Consider the following 20,165-nt stretch of genomic DNA (forward strand, 5'->3'; position numbering starts at 1 on the left):
TTACACCGCACGCATAGATGTATAGTTCTGCATTTATGACCACTTTATAAACCATCAACAAGCTAAAAGGAAAAGAAAACACTGAAAGAGAAATTTGGTCTTACCAGTTCCTTCTTTATAAAAATATTTTTTTATTTAATTTAAAAGATTACTTAATGCATGCATTTTGACTAACCTTCCTATGCAAAAATAAAATTAAACCAAAATCGGAGAGCTTTTTTTCTTAAAGGTGACAGTGGTTTTTGAAATAGTAATTACTTTAATGGACAGGAAAAGAAACTTCTAAAAGCTCAGTTTCACATATACAGTACATATAATGTAAGAGTTAGTGAGAAGGTTGACCTTTAAACTGCCGCTGCCTCTGCCTCTTTTTATTTGACACCGTTTAATTTACTGGAGATTGAAAGTTTACCATCTAATTCCAACTGTAGATCCTTGCTTGTTACTCTCTTTACGAGCCAAGATCATATCCAAACATAAACAGTAGTTTGCAATCCTCTGCAGGAACCTGGTTAATTTCTCAAAGAAAAATCAACAGTGAGCCCTTCGGAAAATTATTGCATTAAATATGATCCACATACATTTATGAGGCTAGATTTTGCAGGATATTGTTGGGTAGTGGCAGTTAAAAACCTCTAATTCAAATATCTTCCCAAGGAAAGCAAAAGCACAAATATGTCTACATGGAGTCAAAAAGTCAAAATCCAAAAACAAATTCCAAGAAAACTAAAATTGTTGTCTCAGTAAATATGATGTTCCTTGTTAATGCATTCTGGAGTATCTAGTTAAAATATGATTTCATTTCAAATTTAATATCTAATATATTGAGATATATCTTTACAACCGTGAGAATGAACTTTGTTGAATACTGAAGATATTTTTGTTGAATACAACAGATATTTTATCTGGGAACTTAAACTAGAAGAATATGCAACAATGGCACAACTAAACCACAAAGATCCGTAACAGACGTTTAACCAAATTCAGGCAATAATGGATTTCATACATGCACTATATTATGGAGCAAATGTAAACACATACAATAAGCTTTCTAAGGGAGTCTAAATGTTTGTAAATATTGAATATTTATTGTAGTATAAAGAAGGGGGAACCAACAAATGAAAATTTACCTACTTTTCTGTAGGGGCATAAAAATATAGATTCTCACTGCATGTTACACACACACACACACACACACACAGAGTGAAGACCTTAGTATTAAGCATTAATCTCTTGGTTACAAACCTTTTTTATATTCTCACCGGCTCAAGGTTGACTCAGCCTTCCATCCTTCCGAGGTGGGTAAAATGAGGACCCAGATTGTGAGGGGCAATATGTTGACCCTGTAAACTGCTTAGAGTGGGCTGTAAAGCACTGTGAAGCGGTATATAAATCTAAGTTATGTTCATTTAGTTGTTAAACTAAATACGAGACCGCCTTCTGCCGCCGATTGCCTCCCAACGACCTGTGCGTTCCCACAGAGCGGGCCTCCTCAGGGTGCCATCGACCAAACAATGCAGGTTGGTGACCCCCAGGGGAAGGGCCTTCTCTGTGGCAGCACCGGCCCTGTGGAACGAGCTTCCTCCGGGGTTACGACAACTCCCCGACCTCCGGGCCTTCAGACGTGAACTGAAGACTTTATTATTTCAGCGAGCTGGACTAGCCTAAGAAATATTTTAATGAAATTTTAAATGGGTTTTAAATCAGTTTCTACCGTTTTAGTGATTTGGCCATTAAAATATTTGGTTTTAATTTGTTTTTATATTGTTATTTATTATATTGTTGTATTTTAATATGGCTGTGAACTGCCCTGAGTCCTGCGAGAGATGGTGCGGTATAGAAGTTTAATAAATAAATAAATAAATAAATAAATAAATAAATAAATAAATAAATAAATAAATAAATAAAAATTTAGAAGGCCAAGATATGCTAATATGCCGAGAAAAGGACTCTGCCTCTTAGTTCCTTCAGAACTCCTTGTGGTCTTACCCTATTATATCATAATTAGAATAGAATAGAATAGAATAGAATAGAATAGAATAGAATAGAATAGAATAGAATAGAATAGAATAGAATAGAATTTATTGGCCAAGTGTGATTGGACACACAAGGAATTTGTCTTGGTGCATATGCTCTCAATGTACACAAAAGAAAAGATACCTTCATCAAGGAACAACATTTACAACACAAATGATGGTCATAGGGTACACTTTAACACTTAATGATACAACACTTAATGATAATCATGGGGTACAAATAAGCAATCAGGAACAATCAATATCAATATAAATCATAAGGATTACCACCAACAAAGTTACAATCATACAGTCATAAGTGGAAGGAGATGGGTGGTGGGAACGATGAGAAGATTAATAGTAGTGCAGATTTAGTCAATAGTTTGACTAAATTTTTTTATTTAGGGAATTTTTATTTAGCAGTGATGGCCTTCGGGAAAAAACTGTTCTTGTGTCTAGTTGTTCTGGTGTGCAGTGCTCTATAGTGTCGTTTTGAAACAGTTTATGTCCAGGATGTGAAGGATCTGCAAATATTTTCACGGCCCTCTTCTTGATTCGTGCAGTATACAGGTCCTCAATGGAAGGCAGGTTGGTAGCAATTTTTTTTCTGCAGTTCTAATTATCCTCTGAAGTCTGTGTCTTTCTTGTTGGGTTGTGAAACCAAACCAGACAGTTATAGAGGTGCAAATGACAGACTCAATAATTCCTCTGTAGAACTGGATCAGCAGCTCCTTGGGCAGTTTGAGCTTTCTGAGTTGGCGCAGAAAGAGCATTCTTTGTTGTCTTTTTTTGATGATGTTTTTGATGTTAGCTGTCCATTTTAGATCTTGCGTTATGATAGAAGCTAGAAATTTGAAAGTTTCTACTATTAATACTGTGTTGTCTAGTATTGTGAGAGGTGGAAGTATGGAAGTGTTTCTCCTAAAGTCTACCACCATTTCTACGGTTTTGAGTGTGTTCAGTTCCAGATTGTTTCAGTCGCGCCACAAGGTTAGTCGTTCGACCTCGCATCTATATGCAGATTCGTCATTGTCTCAAATGAGACCAATCACTGTTGTGTCATCTGCGAACTTCAGTAGTTTAACAGATGGATCGTTGGAGATGCAGTCATTGGTATACAGAGAGAAGAGAAGTTGGGAGAGCACACAGCCTTGGGGGGCCCCTGTGCTAATTGTACAGGTATCTGATGTGATCTTGCTTAGCTTCACCTGCTGCTTCCTGTTTGTTAGGAAGCTTGTGATCCACTTACAAATCTGTTCAGGTAACTGTAGCTGGTTTAGCTTAGCTAGAAGAGTGTCTGGAATGATGGTATTGAATGCTGAACTAAAGTCTACCAAGAGGACTCTTGCATAGGTGTTTGGAGATTCAAGATGTTGTAGGATGTAGTGTAGAGCTATATTAACAGCATCATCTGTTGATCTATTTGCTCAGTATGCAAATTGCAAGGGGTCTAACAGCGGATCCGTATTGGTTTTCAAGTAGGAAAGTACTAGCCTTTCAAAGGTTTTCATGACTACAGATATTAAAGCAACTGGTCTGTAGTCATTCAGTTCCTTGATGGTGGGCTTCTTCGGCACTGGGATGATGGTAGAGCATTTAAAGCAAGAAGGAACATAGCACGTCTCTAGTGATTTATTCAAGATATGAGTGAAGACGGGGGCCAATTGGCCAGCACAGACTTTTAAACAAGAAGGAGTTATCTTGTCTGGGCCTGGAGCTTTTCCTGGCTTTTGTCTGTGAAACAGGTCATGCAATTCTTTTTCTGTGATCACTAGGGGTTGTGAACCCAATGGGATGGGGTCAGTTGTAGGAGGCTTGGCTGTTGTTGTTGGTGTGTCTGAGATGGGGGTTGTGAAGATAGGTGGCTGTAGTTTCCTTTCAAACCTGCAGTAAAACATATTCAGGTCATCTGCCAGATGTTGATTACCTTCAGCCTGGGAAAAAGGTTTGCCATAGCCGGTGATATTTTTAAGAGTTTTCCACATGTTTGCTGGTTCATTTCAGTGAATATATCATATGCCTAATATGCCTAATAATAATATATCACATGCCTAGTGAGGTCAGTGAGTCTATATCCTAATAGACTCACTGACCTCATTAGGCATGTGATATATTATGAAATACCTGGCTATTATATATAATCACATGCGCCACCACATTGCTTTTGATGTATATGTGTGCCTGTTACTGTCTTGTAACCCCTTCCTCTCCTCCTCATCTGTTTTCTCTGCAAATGGGAAAAAAGAAAACAGAGTCTGACAAAGACTAAAGGCAATTATAGGATTGAAGTAGGCTGCAAAGGTCATGAATGTGGGCATTGGTGGTAAAGTTAATTAAAGTCTCTTCCCACTTATGACTGTATGACTGTAACCTTGTTGCTGGTATCCTTAAGATTTATAGTGACTGTTTCTCTATGACTATCATTAAGTGTTGTGCCTTATGATTCTTGATGAATCTATCTTTTCTGTTATGAACTCCAAGAGCATATGCACCAAGATAAATTCCTTGTGTGTCCAATCACACTTGGCCAATAAAGAATTCCATTTTTTCAGCAACATCATAACTTGGAATGGTCACTGAATAAGGCAGTTGCTAAGCAAAGAGCACCTATATTTTAATTTACATTAATCTTCAAAGAAATTTTTAAGAAAATGTTGGAAATGGTGTAGTTTCCTGCCTGGGCAGGGGATTGGACTAGAAGATCTCCAAGGTCCCTTCAAACTCTATTATTATGTTATGTTATGAAAGTCTGTAACCTCCTCTCTTGTGAAGCCTGTTTTTGCCTCTAGTAATATCAATAAATTATTTTGTACCTCAACAAAATATGTCTTGCTTCATACATACCACTAAAAGTTCTATGATTACATGGAACTTTTATGTGTTTATTATTTACTTTTGTCTATTTTCTTTCTTTCTTATTGCATTAAAGCCTTAAGCTTGCCATACTTTATAGCAGGGGTCTCCAACCTTGGCAACTTTAAGACTTGTGGACTTCAACTCCCAGAATTCCTCAGCCTGCTTTGAGTAAAGATTACTCATGTAATCTTTCTGTTCAATATTGTATTTTTAAAAAATTAATGGAATAAATCCAGCTGATGTTGAGCGAGATACTGGATATACTATGTTAAACCAAATTGAGCATATTATAGAATAGAATAGAATAGAATTTTTATTGGCCAAGTGTGATTGGACACACAAGGAATTTGACTTGGTGCATATGCTCTCAGTGTACATAAAAGAAAAGATACGTTCATCAAGGTACAACATTTACAACACAATTGATGATCAATATATCAATGTAAATCATAAGGATTGCCAGCAACAAGTTATAGTCATACAGTCATAAGTGGAAAGAGATTGGTGATGGGAACTATGAAACGATTAATAGTAGTGCAGATTCAGTAAATAGTCTGACAGTGTTGAGGGAATTATTTGTTTAGCAGAGTGATGGCCTTCGGGAAAAAACTGTTCTTGTGTCTAGTTGTTCTGGTGTGCAGTGCTCTATAGCGTCGTTTTGAGGGTAGGAGTTGAAACAGTTTATGTCCAGGATGCGAGGGATCTGCAAATATTTTCACGGCCCTCTTCTTGATTCGTGCAGTATACAGGTCCTCAATGGAAGGCAAGTTGGTAGCAATTATTTTTTCTGCAGTTCTAATTATCCTCTGAAGTCTGTGTTTTTCTTGTTGGGTTGCAGAACCGAACCAGAGAGTTATAGAGGTGCAAATGACAGACTCAATAATTCCTCTGTAGAATTGGATCAGCAGCTCCTTGGGCAGTTTGAGCTTACTGAGTTGGCGCAGAAAGAACATTCTTTGTTTAATATACAGTTTAATATACAGTTTAATATAATGATTGTTTTATTAATAGCTCCTTGTTTCTTTTCTCATCTCAGTATTCTAAGTAAATTAAGTCAGGAAATAAACCGACATGAAGAAAAAAGAAGCATCTTTCCAAAAAGGTAGGAAAAGTTTAATATATTTCTGTTGTAACAATCTTCCAGTTACTTGCTGCCATTAGAGGGCAGGAGAGGATGCAAATCCAGTTGTTAGAATGAATGGAACCTCTTTCAGCTGTGTTTGCTTGATACAGTATTAATTGCCAAACCGCATCCTAGGAAGGAATAGCAAAAGCAAACTTAGTTCAGCCCAAATCATTGAGCATGGATCAAGAGATTGAATTTTAAAACTTAATATGAGTGGCATTAACATATTGCAACATAACACATTAAACACCAGCAGAGATCATGGGGCTGAAGCGGCTGCCGCTGTTGCGGCCCTGGAGTTGGGTCAGGCTGAACCCAGAGTTCTGAGATCCAAAACTAGGAAGTGATAAAGATATTTGGGATTGTGTTGGTTTTCCTTATTCTCTTTTGTACGATATTCTGTTTATTCTTGACTCTTCTTTATTACGTATTTAAAATTTGCAAACTTTGCTACTTCGTGTCACCTGCTTGCCTTATGGCTGTTGTATGTGTTAAAAAATTTGAGTAAAATTCTTATTTTAGATAAGAAAAATGAAAATTTACCATACCTGATATGTATTTGTATAAACCTTTTTTGACTAATAAAAACTTTTTGAATAGAAAAAAATTAAACACCAGCAGAAACTATTTCGTTAATGAGTGTACGACTTGGCACTCACCTTCTCTTGAATAGATGCTGGGTTTATTCACCCAATTCAGCTGCTTATAGGGAGAAATTACCAGGAGTTTCATTCTTGGTTAACGCACTGAATTAGTTAATCTAAAAGCGCCTCTGAATGGCTTTAATATTTTCACCAGCAGATTCCAAACCCAGTTCCTAAAACAGAAACTTGATACCTTCTTCCTCTTCACTGTGGACAACCTTCCTTTCCAATCTAATTGTCAGTTCTACTATTTTTGGCCTGATGCCTTGCCGGTATCCTGCCATCAAAAGCTAGGTGGGGAGGGGGACCAATGGGCAATGAACCTGTATGGGGAAATGGTGGAAAATAGGGAGGGGGGACTGACATTATGGAAAAGACCAGAGATGCACAGAACCAGTTTGTGCCAGTCTTCAAGGCCATGACACCTGAGCAACCTGGGAATGAAATGTGGATTGCTCCAAACATTCAAGTGATTCTCACAACACATATATGCCTCTCCATTGGCCAAACAGGTCAAAGAGGAAGGCCTGGGTTGGGGATGGAGATGGAATATATAATCTTTTGCATCGGAACCTTAGTTCTAGCCTGATTTTACTGCAGCCAGCAACCTTTAGTAAAAGAACCTATCACTTCAAGCAAATGGAGTTGAGGGTCTTTCTTTCTTAAGGGATCTGACTGGGACATGTCTGACACTGATGTTATGTAGTTGTAGTTGACAAGGGTCGCTTATGAACTATTTTCATCTGTGAATTTCTTTTACAACAAGAGCTCAGATTTTTTTTCCAACTGAGGCAGGAAGTAGGCATTGAAAGTCAATGACATGTGCTTCTTTGCAAAATGTAATGCAACACTCAGAATGCTTCTGAGTAGTTTTGGCCTCTGCAAACAGCACCCAAGGAGTGAAATGAAGTGTTAGGGAGTTTCACAATCTAGTGGTGTCATGTCGTATATTTTATTGCTAATTAGCAGATCTTCTTTCAAGGGCAAAGGACTTAAAGCAAAAATAATATGGCCCTCCATTTGCAGCAACTCCATTCTGACTCTAGTGTTGAGCACATTTCTTGAAATAAGCGTCATTAATTTCAGTGCCTCGGGCTTTTAGTCTCATTAGCTTCACAGCTGACTCCAATGGTTTGCACTAAGAAGGCAGCCAAAAAAAAAGCTTCTTTAAAGAAAGCTCAGCTTGTGAGAATGTTTTTTTTTTAAAGAATCTGAATACTTGGTCTGAGAAGAGGCAGAAACTGCACAAATATCTGAACAATATATCTGCACATAGCAAAACTTGTACAGCTGACTGGATGTGAGAGGGTGTATCTGCAAAGGCACACACTATCTAGGAATGTTTAGAATGGGTTGTACTGGAAAAGCTGCCATTTTTTGATGCAAGGAAAAAGAGATGGAACTGCCTTTTGGCCAGGGCTGGATTGGGGACAATGTCACATATTCAGGTCCTCCACAAATAGTAAGCCAGAGCAATCAGGACACTTGAATTAACCTATCAGGCGCAAGCAAATAGAACTGCTCATGAATTGTCTCAAGCAGAAACTTTATTGTTAGGCAAATATGTTACAAGAATTTCACCAGATTGAGTGCATTCCCTTGGGAATGTCCAGACAAGGCTTCAGGAATGCCCACTCTTAAACACATCCCTCCAGTTTAGCTGGAGATTCTACCACCCATAACCCAACCTTCTTATCATTGTCATCACCTAAAACATCAATTTGTTTATTTCCTCTTCTAATTTTACAGAACGCAGATGCAGAAATCTCCTGAACATACAGGTAAAAATATTTGTTATGCCTATTCACTGTGCACCAATATTCAGAATTCATGCTGGTAGCCAGTTTTTTGGTTTTTTTTAATATTCCTACTGGATGATATGGCTTTAGGTTATGTTGGTTATACTTCAATGTTACAAAACTCAATGCAAAATGTTAAATATGTTTAATTTAAATGATTTCCAAGAGAAATAAATGAAATCAATTTACTTTGGAGCCAACAGTTTGATACATAATAATGGCTTTTAAAACAATGGAAGTTGAAGAGCAGAGGGTTAAATAAAATTTACCACAAGTGGAGAAACATTTTTTCTGCTTGTTCTTTGATGCGATACTAAAAGAAAGAACTGGATTCCTGTTTTGCAGCTGTAAAACCCACTCATAGTTTGGGTTTCCACCAAGGCCATTTAAATTGAACAGATAAAGCAGGACTGTTTACAAAACTTGCACCTTGCTCATGGTTCGGATTTATCTCTCTCTTCCATTCATTTTTGATTGGCAGGCCCAGGATTGAAGGCTTTTGTTTAAAAAAGATGAAAACAGCATTGCATTGTTGCAATGCAAACTCCACCCCTTTCATACTTGGGTGTGATGCCACGGTACACATTCAGAAGGGGTGGAACTCACAACATAGTGCTGCATTTGTTATTGGATCTTTTGAAATTATGGTTACCCGGAATCAAAACAAAACTACCTAAGAGGCTTAGTATCATATATTGTTTCGATACTGATTAATCATAGGCACTGTTTTCACTTCAGTGTCAACTTTCTCTCTTCACCACATGATTTTGCTCTAAAATCCCTCCTTCTAACCCAATGAGACAATTGTAAGTTATGTTTAACTATATCAGTAAGAACATAAAGTTTGAATATAATACAACAAAAGCATCAAGGTGTATAAAATCTGTTATGCTTTGCAACTTATTTCATAATTAAGTAGGAAACACATAAATATAATACTCATTCTTGAACTGATAAATCATACCAGTAGATAATTGTGCTAACAGAATTAAATCAAAACAGGAGCTACTGACTGTCTCAAAGATTTTTGCCATCCTAGTAAATAACTACTACTTATTTATGTACTTCCTGCTGTATGAATTGTGAAATTGTTTTCTTTTAAAAAATTAACTGAGGCTATATTATTTCATCATTTCTTATGATCCTCTTTTTGCTCATATATCTGCTTCAGTTAAGAATAATTCGGATATACATTTTCATCACTCAATATCCACAATACAATATAAGCAGGATCTCCGCTAGTGACTTAAAACATTTTCAGTATTATCTAACCATGATTGTGCTGATATAATAGGGCAACCTTAACATTGTTAACACTGACTTAACAATGACAAGGTGAAACCAAAAGATGCTGTAAGTCATTGATGGAGAAAATGGCCATAATCTGATACATGAAATGTCAAAACAGGGCTCTTGAAATTTCACACTCTATCATTTTCAGTGGAATACATTCAAATATTCAAATATTTAACTGAGACAGACAAATAACATTGTGGAGGGATTAGCATGACGTATCACAGTGAGGGTTAACCTTTTCCAGACCGAGTACCCAAAGCGCACCCATATGCAATGCATGTGTGGCCCCGTGCATGCACCCTGTCGCCCTGCATGTGCGCGCGGCCCCACCCACATGCACCATCCCCCCCCCACATATGTGTGTGGTCCCCACGCGCCCCATCTCCTATGCATCACAGCAGAGACCATCAGATAATATATACATGCAGGAATAATAATAATAATAATAATAATAATAATAATAATAATAATAATAATAATAATAATAATAATAATAATAATAATAATAATAATAATAATAATAATTTAATTTTTATACCACCCTTCTCCCGAAGGACTCAGGGCGGTGAACAGGTAAATAAAACAATACAATATATTACAATAAAACACATTTTCAAAAACTTATTCAAAATAGCCTAAATTTAAAATACCATACAAAATATAAAAAATAAACCCCAATAAAATCCATATTTAAAAACCCTATTTAAGCCAGTCCTGCTCGAAAGAATAGATATGTCTTCAGCTCGCGGTGAAAGGTCCGGAGGTCAGGAAGTTGTCGAAGTCCTGGGGGAAGCTCGTTCCAGAGGGTAGGTGCGCCCACAGAGAAGGCTCTCCCCCTGGGGGTCGCCAGCCTACACTGTTTGGCTGACGACACCCTGAGAAGACCCTCTCTATGGGAGCGTACCGGCCGGTGGGAGGCATGTGGTAACAGAAGGCGGTCCCGAAGATATCCCGGTCCTATGCCATGGAGCACTTTAAAGGTGGTAACCAACACCTTGAAGTGCACTCGGAAAACCACAGGTAGCCAGTGCAGCCTGCGCAGGATCGGTGTTATATGGGAGCCACGAGTGGCTCCCTCTATCACCTGCGCGGCCGCATTCTGAACCAACTGTAGTCTCTGGGTGCACCTCAAGGGGAGCCCCATGTAGAGAGCATTGCAGTAGTCCAGGCGAGAAGTGACGAGGGCGTGAGTGACCATGCATAAGGCATCCCAGTCTAGAAAGGGGCGCAACTGGCGGACCAGGCAAACCTGGTAAAAAGCTCTCCTGGAGACGGTCGCCAAGTGTTCTTCAAAAGACAACCGTCCATCCAGGAGAACACCCAGATTGCGCACCCTCTCCATCGGGGCCAATGACTCGCCCCCAGCAGTCAGCCGCGGTTGCAGCTGACTGTACCGGGATGCCGGCATCCACAGCCACTCAGTCTTGGAGGGGTTGAGTTTGAGCCTGTTTCTCCCCAGTAAAATCCACTTAAACTTCACTACCAGTTTGCAAATGGGAGCGTGCGTGTGCGTGCTCGCTTCACTCATGTGCGACACCTCTGTGCATGTGCAAGCATCAACAACGGAATGTGATGACGTCCGGGCATGTGGGCGGAGCCTCCCACCGCTGACTCTACCAGTTCTCCCGAGCCGGATAGAACCGGCCGCATTTCACTACTGTTTACATTACTTTATTAGCTCTGGTTCCTCTACCAAGCTCTGCTAACTATGCACTAATGGATAACTGAGAAAGCATTCCAGACTTTGATGTTTATATTCTTCTGTGTATTAAGAAACATATTTTTACTGTTTTTCCACAGAATATAAACCAGAGGAGGGTGATGGTTGGTCCTCCTTTGTAAGTATATTTTGGGATTTCAAATAAGAGTTGCATTTGTTATAAAGAACACCCAGGCAAAAAATAAATTCGGTTAACTGAAAATGTATATTAATTTGATTTAATTTACACATTAATTTAGTATGATTACCCTGCATAAATAGAAAAATTTACCAATTTCTGTAGCTATGAAAATGATGATGGTTTCTCTGTAGTAAATTTTGATAAAGCTCTAGGTAGACATAGATTGTGCACTTGGTTTTAAATAACCGCAATTGATATGTTTGAAAGAAACAGAATTATAGCAAACATGACAAGACTGCTACTGCACTCTTTGTTCTATTTTGCTAACAGTTTGGGGTTGAAGCTTCTATTAAAATGTGACAATATGTATATTGTAATATTGTTTTTAATCTCTGTAAGCCATTCCAAATTGTGCATGAATGAACAGTCCTAAAAATTAAAATTATAAATAAATCCAGTTTTTTGAAGAACATTATTTTGTTTCAAAAAACCCCAAAATATCAGGAATAATTCAACTTTTTAGTGAAACTTATTATGCAGTTCAAGGACAGATAAACATGTTTGAAGAAAGTGAATTTAGTGTCTCACTCTTTAAGTTACCAAGTTTCTAATTGTCACAGATTCTCTAAGCAACTTATTTCCCTGACAAAGCTAAACCAAGGATGCATTTCAAATCAGTCATTGGGGAGACAGCAGTATATAAATATCATATTTTTTTTAAAAAAATATGTAGTGTCACAGCAATAAGCATAATCTTGAAGATTAAGGAATACATTGTTAGCTTTTCTACCGCCTCATCAGAGTAATCACTATAAATAGAATCATTAGCTTCTGGAGTATATGTTTGTGTATTAAATGTTACTTTTTGTTGTGGCTTGTGATCGAATGCATCACAAGGTAATCTTAAAATGATAGATTGTTTTGGCCAAAGGACACATCTGTTCTGACAGGATGAAAGTGATGATTATGAAAGCCCGGATGAAAATCAGACTGGAGATGGTGTTGATTATGAAACGCCCAATGATCAAGATGGGTTTGATGAAAATGATGCAGATTATGAACCTCCTCCATCAAATGATGAGGACATTCACCGCAATGCTATATTTCCTCACAAACCAATTCCGCCCACTTCAGACTACATAGGTAACTATTTGAAATCTGATTTGAAGCAGCTCATTATTCAAATAATTGTGAGGGGAGATATAGTATTTCACAGAAGAGATGTGGAGAACTTTTCCCATTGAATAATAATAGCAACAATGTTCTGATTCCTTAAAATATTTTTTTTCAAATTCATTCTTTAAAATGTTTGCACGCTCTGTCAAGCTTCATTATGGAATTCATTGATAGTTTCTGAAAAGCCACCCTAAATATAAATATAAAAGTAAAATAAGGTGTCTATAGATATAAAATTATGCATCCTGACCACTACTATACTCAGTGATGGGATTCAAATAATTTAACAACCGGTTCTCTGCCCTAATGGTTTCTTTCAACAACCAGTTCGCCAAACTGCTCAGAAAGTTAACAACCGATTCTCCCGAAGTGGTGTGAAGTGGCTGAATCCCACCACTGACTATACTACTATATAGTAGTCTACTATATACTACTATATAGTAATCTAGATTACTATAATACACTCTACTTGGGGCCTGCTCATAAAGGATATTCAGAAAGTGCATGTGGTCCAAAAATCACCAGCCTGCTCTGGAGCTCTCAAAACTAGCAGTACATATCACCAGTTTTGAGGGCTTTGCATTGGTTGCCTTTTGGATCCAATTTAATGTCTTGTTTTGAACTCTAAAGCGCTTCACAGCTTAACATCTATATCCCAAAAGTGCTTTTTCAAGAGGCAACGGGACTTTCTGGTTTCAGTTGCCTCTTGAAAAAGCATCTTTGGGACAACCATGACCTGGATGACCGAGAATCTCCATAGACATTAGGATCTATAGAATTGCTGTCTCCAACCAGTTTGGCCTGACTCTAAATCTAACAGGAAGAAACAGGTACAAACGTCCTAGTTCTGGAGGTTCAGGAACTACTTTTCTATTGCAGTGCTGTATCTATAAAACAGCCCAGAGGTGAAAGTCAGCAGGTTCTGACAGGTTATGGAGAACCGGTAGCGGAAATTTTGAGTAGTTCATAGAACCGGTAAATATCACTTCTGGCTGGCCCCAAGAGTGGGGTGGGAATGGGGATTTTGCTGTATCCTTTCCCTGCCACGCCCTCCAAGCCACACCCACAGAATTGGTAGTTTAAAAAAATGAATTTCACCACTGGAACAGCCTCCTTGTGGAGATCAGGTTAGGTGCTTTGTGGCTGCTTTTCAAAAGCTCTTAAAGTCCAGGCTGTTTTAGAGAGCTTTCCCCTAATTGATTTTGATATTGCTATCGTGTTATTCTATTTTTTATATTGCAGCATTGTACTGTTTTTATTTTTATGTTGTTTGAATTGTGGTGTGTTTTTATTTTTATATTGGATGGTGTGTTTTTTTATATTTCCCCCCTATAGAAGTCACTAAGAATCATGTTTATTGTGGCAATGTAGAAATATGTTTTAAAAATACCTAGCTCACACAACAAAAAGAGCTGAATATATATGTCCTTGCCTCTGTTAGACAGACCTGCAACAGAAAGAGGTAAAACTTCTCTCCAGCCTCCTGTTCCGCCACAGAGGCCTGCCCACAGCCCCATACCAGGAGCATCCCGAAGCAGAGTCCATGGGGTATGTTTCTTTGAAGTTCAAATAGCTTATTTTCATATTTATTTGAAGAATGAAAGCTACCTACTTCAGTGGCATGAGGAAATGCTGTATAGCAGGGGTGAAATCTACTTACATTTCCAACCGGTTTGGAAGTGGACGCGCTCTGCATGCAGATCCTCTGCGCATGCACAGAGGGTAAAAAACAGGTTTTAACCAGGAAGTAACAACGACCAGGCAGGTGGGTGGATCCTCGAGCTGCCACCACATCTCCGACTGCCATCACTACCAGTTCATCCGAACTGGTTCGAACCAGGAGCATTTCATTCCTGCTGTATAGCAATGTATGCATGTCTGTATAATCTTCCTCACAACGTTTAATCAAACTGTCTTTTTTTATTATAAGGTTTTTTTTAAAACAAACATATCATTGTGTGAACAGTGTCTTACATTTTAGTACAAATAAAACAATATTCTTCATATTTAATACAGTTGACAATCTTATAAAGTTTTAGTAGTAGTACACATTTTTAAAAAAAATATAATCTTTCGTTCTTTGATTATTCAATGTTTCAGTTTGTTATTTTTATACCAATCTACAAATTCTAAATGTCACTCCTTTTACTACCAATAAAATATTAATAATCATATTTGTTGTGTTTAACAAATTTATATAGTTTTAATAGTAATACACAGATTTATTAAATTATAATCTTCCATTGTTTATCCCTTTTCTAATTTTTAATTGTGCCACTGTTATGTTTAAAAAAATCCCCTTTCTAATCACATTTTAATACAAATAACATTTGTATTTGTATTAAACATTTATTCAAACTGTCTTGAATTGTTTGCTTTGCATATGCTTTAGGTATACTCTGCATTTCAGAGTTGAAGAGGCATTCTTCACTAAAAGTATTCTAAAGAATATAAATAAACCCAACCTTGGTTAATCTTGAAAAATAAAGCAGGGTTAGGCTAATATTTGGATGAGAAACCAGCCAGGCCATAGTCTAGATGGGGATGGGGAAAAAAGTGTGGAAGAAGCCATAGGCAAATATTTTATATGTTATTGTCAAAATCCCTAAATAAGCATATACAGGAAATCAACCGGACTCAATCTTAATTTAAAGGAATGTTTTTCTTTATAGTTTAACCTACTTCAATATGCATCCAGACATAAAAGATAATTGTAATAGGTAGAAGATAACTGTATATTACTTGCTCATTCTGAAACCTTTGTTGGCACTTCTGGAGGGCATCTAAAATTATTTCAGCAAATTAAAATCAAGTTAGGTACCATATTGTTGAATGCATTCTTATTTATTTATTTATTTATTTATTTATGTTAATGTGCTTTGGCAGACACCTTTCAGTTCTCCTTCAAGCAATGACAGTTACAGAGACAAAAGTGCAAATCTCTTTAGACGTAAGTGTGCTTTCTTTCTTGCATTTAATGTCTTTCCACTATTAAAAACATAAAATATTCCTCCTGCCTTCCCAGCCTTCCCACAATTCTAATTTGAATTTGATTCTTTTTAATGATAGTATGTTGAGTTTTTAAATTAACTTTATTTTGTACAGGGTTTTTGATTGATTGATTGATTTGATTTATGAAGGAAAAAAGGGGATATCAATAGCACCCAAAATTGTGCTATTCCACTTAGACAGTTAAAGCTATTCTTTAAGTTTAACCAATTTTTGAATGGAAGTTGTTATTAGAATTTAAAAAATAAGTAAAAGGACTTTGAGTTTTGGAAATAATGCACAGAAATATTAGCACGCTATCTGATCCAATAAACTTTTTTTTCCATTTCATTCCAGCCCCAGTTGATCGAAGCAAAAAACCACCAATGGATCGACCTGGGCCAACCTTTGAGAGAGAAAGCCTTGGAGCTGGTGAGCATGTTATTTATTTTATTTATTTTATTTGTTAAGCATATATAAGATAACAGGTAAAAGTATGAACATAATTTGAATACATGAAAAGAGTAAGAGTAAAAAAGGAATATTAGGAATATTAGGACAGGGACGGTAGGCACGCTGGTGCTCTTATGCATGCCCCTTACAGACCTCTTAGGAATGGGGTGAGGTCAACAGTAGACAGTTTAAGGTTAAAGTTTTGGGGGACTTACTATCTGCAATATCAACTTTCTTCACATTTAGAAATGAAGCCAAGTTAGTGCAAATTTGCAAGTATGACTTTGACATACTTTTCTTGCTGCCTTTCTGGAGAATATTACATTATGTGTGTGTATATATATGTATGTATGTATGTATGTATGTATGTATGTATGTACAAAAAAGGAAAGAGATTGTGTTAAGCAATGGTGGGTTGCTACTGGTTTGCCCCAGTTTGGGCGAACTGGTAGCAGCGGCAGCAGGAGGCTCCGCCCACTCACCTGAACATCATGAAATATGATCTGCGCATGCTCATGCACAGACGTGAGCGAACTGGTAGCAAAGGGAAGTAAAAACCACCCCTGGTGTTAAGATAATGTACTTGCCTCAGACTGGCCAAATTGTAGATTTATTTACGTCTACATTGCCATCAGTGTAATTATGACGTAAAACATTTCTCCAGAGTTAATGTGCAGGGTGATATCCCAATTCACAAAAGAAAAAGAAAAATCAAATGTGAACAGGGCTGTCAAGAGTTGCAGAAACAGTAGACTGATGGTTCCATTCACAACGCAGTGTCCCTGCGTTATCCTGATTTCAAGTCCTCAAGCACAGGAGACAAGGGACTCCACCAGCCAAATGTTGCTTACAAGAAGAGATTCATTTAAGAGATTCTCTTTTTAAGTCCTAGTTAGGGATTGCAACATGCAAGTTGTCCACAGAGCAAAATGGGAGTGCTGTACGGCTAAGTAAAGCATGAATACAGGTAGTCCTCGACTTACAACAGTTCATTTAGTGACTTTCAAAGTTATAATGGCACTGGAAAAAGGGACTTATGACCATTTTTCATACTTACGACCATTGCAGAATCGCCATGTTCATGTGATCAAAATTTGGATGTTTGAGTACTGACTCATATTTATGACCGTTGCAGTGCCCCGGGCTTATGTGATCTGCTTTTGCAACCTTCTGATAAGCAAAGTCAATAGGGGAAACTGAATTCACTTAACAACTGTGTTACTAATGACTGTGTTACTAATTTAACAACGGCAGTGGCAAATGTGGCAAAAAAGGTATAAAATGGGGCAAAACTCACTTAAGAAATTTCTCATTTACCAATCTAAATTTTGGGATCAATTGTGGTCATAAGTTGAGGACTACCTGTATTTTAACATGTTTTATAAGAGATAAAGCCATTATTAGATTTTTGTTTTCTTCATAATGACATGGTAATATCCTTCAGCTTTTTTTTAAAGTTAAATGTAACCTTAGCAGCACTGTCTAGTTTTCTGAGTCCAACTGATGAGTAACTAACTGTTCTTCCCTCTTTTCATTTTTTTCTCAACTAAGGCAAACGAGCTTTTCCTGAAGTGGTAAGAGATGGCTTTATTCTAGTGAATAAATATAATATTTTAGCTTGTTTTTTCAGTTTTTTTAAATGTACCCTTGCTTTTTTTTCTTTCTAGGCTCTAACACCAAAGCTCAGGTAACCATTTAATTTTCTGTAAAGTAAATCATCAGAATTAGCCAAAGAAATATAATATGAAGAAATTCACTCCCAAATCCTCTCTCTTTCTCTCTTAGATCTCTGGCAGAAGACTTGGCAAAGATACAGAAGCCTCCTCTGCCATCCACTGAGAGATTCGAAAAAAATAGTCCTTCCTCTAGAAGAATGCTACCACACACAAAGTAACTATATCTGTAAACCATAAATAATTCAGCATTAGCCTAGACAAGTGCTGTGCACTGATGGGCTACATCTCTGGAAAACAGTTCTATGGAATTGCTGGAATTGTTGACTTCTAGCAAAGTATCTTCTATTCTTTTGAAAATGCTCTGAATACCACATTTTGATTTTTAAGCTCTAACATAAATAGCAGAATGTTACATGACTGAAATGCAAATAGGCATTGTCAGTAGCCCACTTGGAAAGACAGGGATATAAATGATTCACATAGAATATTGCTAAGTGAATCTAGCTTTCCCATTGACTTTGCTTGTTAGAAGGTGATCACAGGACCTCAGGACACTTCAAATGTCATAAATATGAATCAGTTGTCAAGCATCTGAATTTTGATCATGTGACCATGGGGATGCTGTAGCGTCTGTAAGTGTGAAAAATGGTCATAAATCACTTTTTCAGTGCTGTTGTAACTTCAAATGGTCACTAAACAAACTGTTATAAATTGAGGACTATCTATATAGGGATTCCTTTGGTATATATTGAAAAATTAATTTGCAATGTTGGACCGGCTTACATATATACACACTAACGTATAGGCAAAAATTGTATGCATAATATATTAAAGCATGGTTTCTTTCATCATACTCTATTTAATTGACCATCACTAAGTTATAGAGCATAGTTTTCAAACCACAATGTCCACTTCATACTGCATATTAAACCATAATTGCTTTGGTTCATTTTGGTTTAATATGTTGCATAAACAGAGGTACTAAGTAGAGATTTCATACTTCAGTTTTCTTGTTTAGGTTCCTAAGGGAACAGCAACTACTGTACTCTTTTGCCCAAAATGACTTGTCCTCGTTTAGAACAACAACAAATTACTTGGAATCAAAATGTCATTTTAGTTACTGATAATGCAATTCCATTACTTGGGATTTAATTTTTATTCGATTGTTTTAAACAGATCAACATTTTTTTTTAAATTAAATAATACTTACAGAAAGTATTAGTAATTTTACTTGTTTTTTAGGAGCAATCAGATGCTTGAAAGACAGATAGAAGTAAGTATATCCATATATAATCTCTCTCTTTGAAAATGTCATTTGCACATGTTCTCAATTTAACAAATCTTTTTTTTTTTTGCATTTTCTAATTTGAGTCTCAGTAATCCTTGAACTAGCTTATAGGATGTCTTTGCTGCCTTAATATACTATTCCAATATGGTTAGCTTAATGGATAAATTAGCAATACATTTAACAATCTGGTTTTTTTTAAAAAACAATACATTTAATACATGCTTCCTATCCAAACAGTGGAAGATTTAAAAACAGAACCTCCCAAAATTATGCTGCCAAGTGTAGAATAGAGTAGAGAGTAAAAGAGGGTGTCCATCTTGAAGATGATTATTATTATTATTATTATTATTATTTATTATATTTGTATACCGCCCATCTCCCGAAGGACTCAGGGCGGTTCACAGACAAAAAACAACAGAAAACATATAATAGATAAAAAACAGCTAAAGAATAGATAGTTAAATTCAATTGATGCTCTAACTTTTAAATACAAATTTAAAACCTCATTTAAACCCCTTTTTTAAAAATCCCAATTTAAAACTACATTCAGGCTAGTCCTGCTCTTCGAAACAGCAGCGTCTTCAGCTCGCGGCGGAAGGACTTGAGATCGGGGAGTTGACGAAGCCCCAGAGGGAGCTCATTCCAGAGGGTAGGGGCCCCCACAGAGAAGGCCCTCCCCCTAGAGGTCGCCAGCCGACATTGTTTAGCTGACGGTATCCGGAGGAGGCCCTCTCTGTGAGAGCGCACTGGTCGGTGAGAGGCTAATGGTGGCAGTAGGCGGTCCCGTAAATATCCCGGCCCTAGGCCATGGAGCGTTTTAAAGGTGATGACAAGTACCTTAAAGTGAACCCGGAAGACCACTGGGAGCCAGTGCAGATTACGCAGGAGGGGTGTTACATGGGAGCCAAAAGGTGCTCCCTCTATCACCCGCGCAGCCGCAGATTGAAATGTTTTGGCTGAGCTGGTAAACATTAGGCTCCTTTTACATGCAAGGGCTAGTCTGACCT

At 37.3% G+C, this 20,165-nt stretch overlaps 1 protein-coding gene across 1 annotated transcript in view; it reads left to right on the top strand.

Moving 5' to 3' along the window:
• Positions 1-20,165, top strand: part of LCP2 (lymphocyte cytosolic protein 2) — a 52,754-nt gene that overhangs the window by 16,931 nt on the left and 15,658 nt on the right. The window contains exons 4-14 of the mRNA XM_058167875.1: positions 5,908-5,973; positions 8,391-8,422; positions 11,537-11,574; positions 12,528-12,720; positions 14,195-14,301; positions 15,640-15,703; positions 16,099-16,173; positions 17,746-17,768; positions 17,862-17,881; positions 17,980-18,084; positions 19,113-19,143. Of these exons, the coding sequence (XP_058023858.1) occupies positions 5,908-5,973; positions 8,391-8,422; positions 11,537-11,574; positions 12,528-12,720; positions 14,195-14,301; positions 15,640-15,703; positions 16,099-16,173; positions 17,746-17,768; positions 17,862-17,881; positions 17,980-18,084; positions 19,113-19,143 (754 nt within the window). The remainder of the gene's footprint in view (positions 1-5,907; positions 5,974-8,390; positions 8,423-11,536; positions 11,575-12,527; positions 12,721-14,194; positions 14,302-15,639; positions 15,704-16,098; positions 16,174-17,745; positions 17,769-17,861; positions 17,882-17,979; positions 18,085-19,112; positions 19,144-20,165) is intronic.

This window comes from Ahaetulla prasina, chromosome 2 (assembly GCF_028640845.1).
Source record: "Ahaetulla prasina isolate Xishuangbanna chromosome 2, ASM2864084v1, whole genome shotgun sequence".
NCBI classification, from domain to species: Eukaryota; Metazoa; Chordata; class Lepidosauria; order Squamata; family Colubridae; genus Ahaetulla; species Ahaetulla prasina.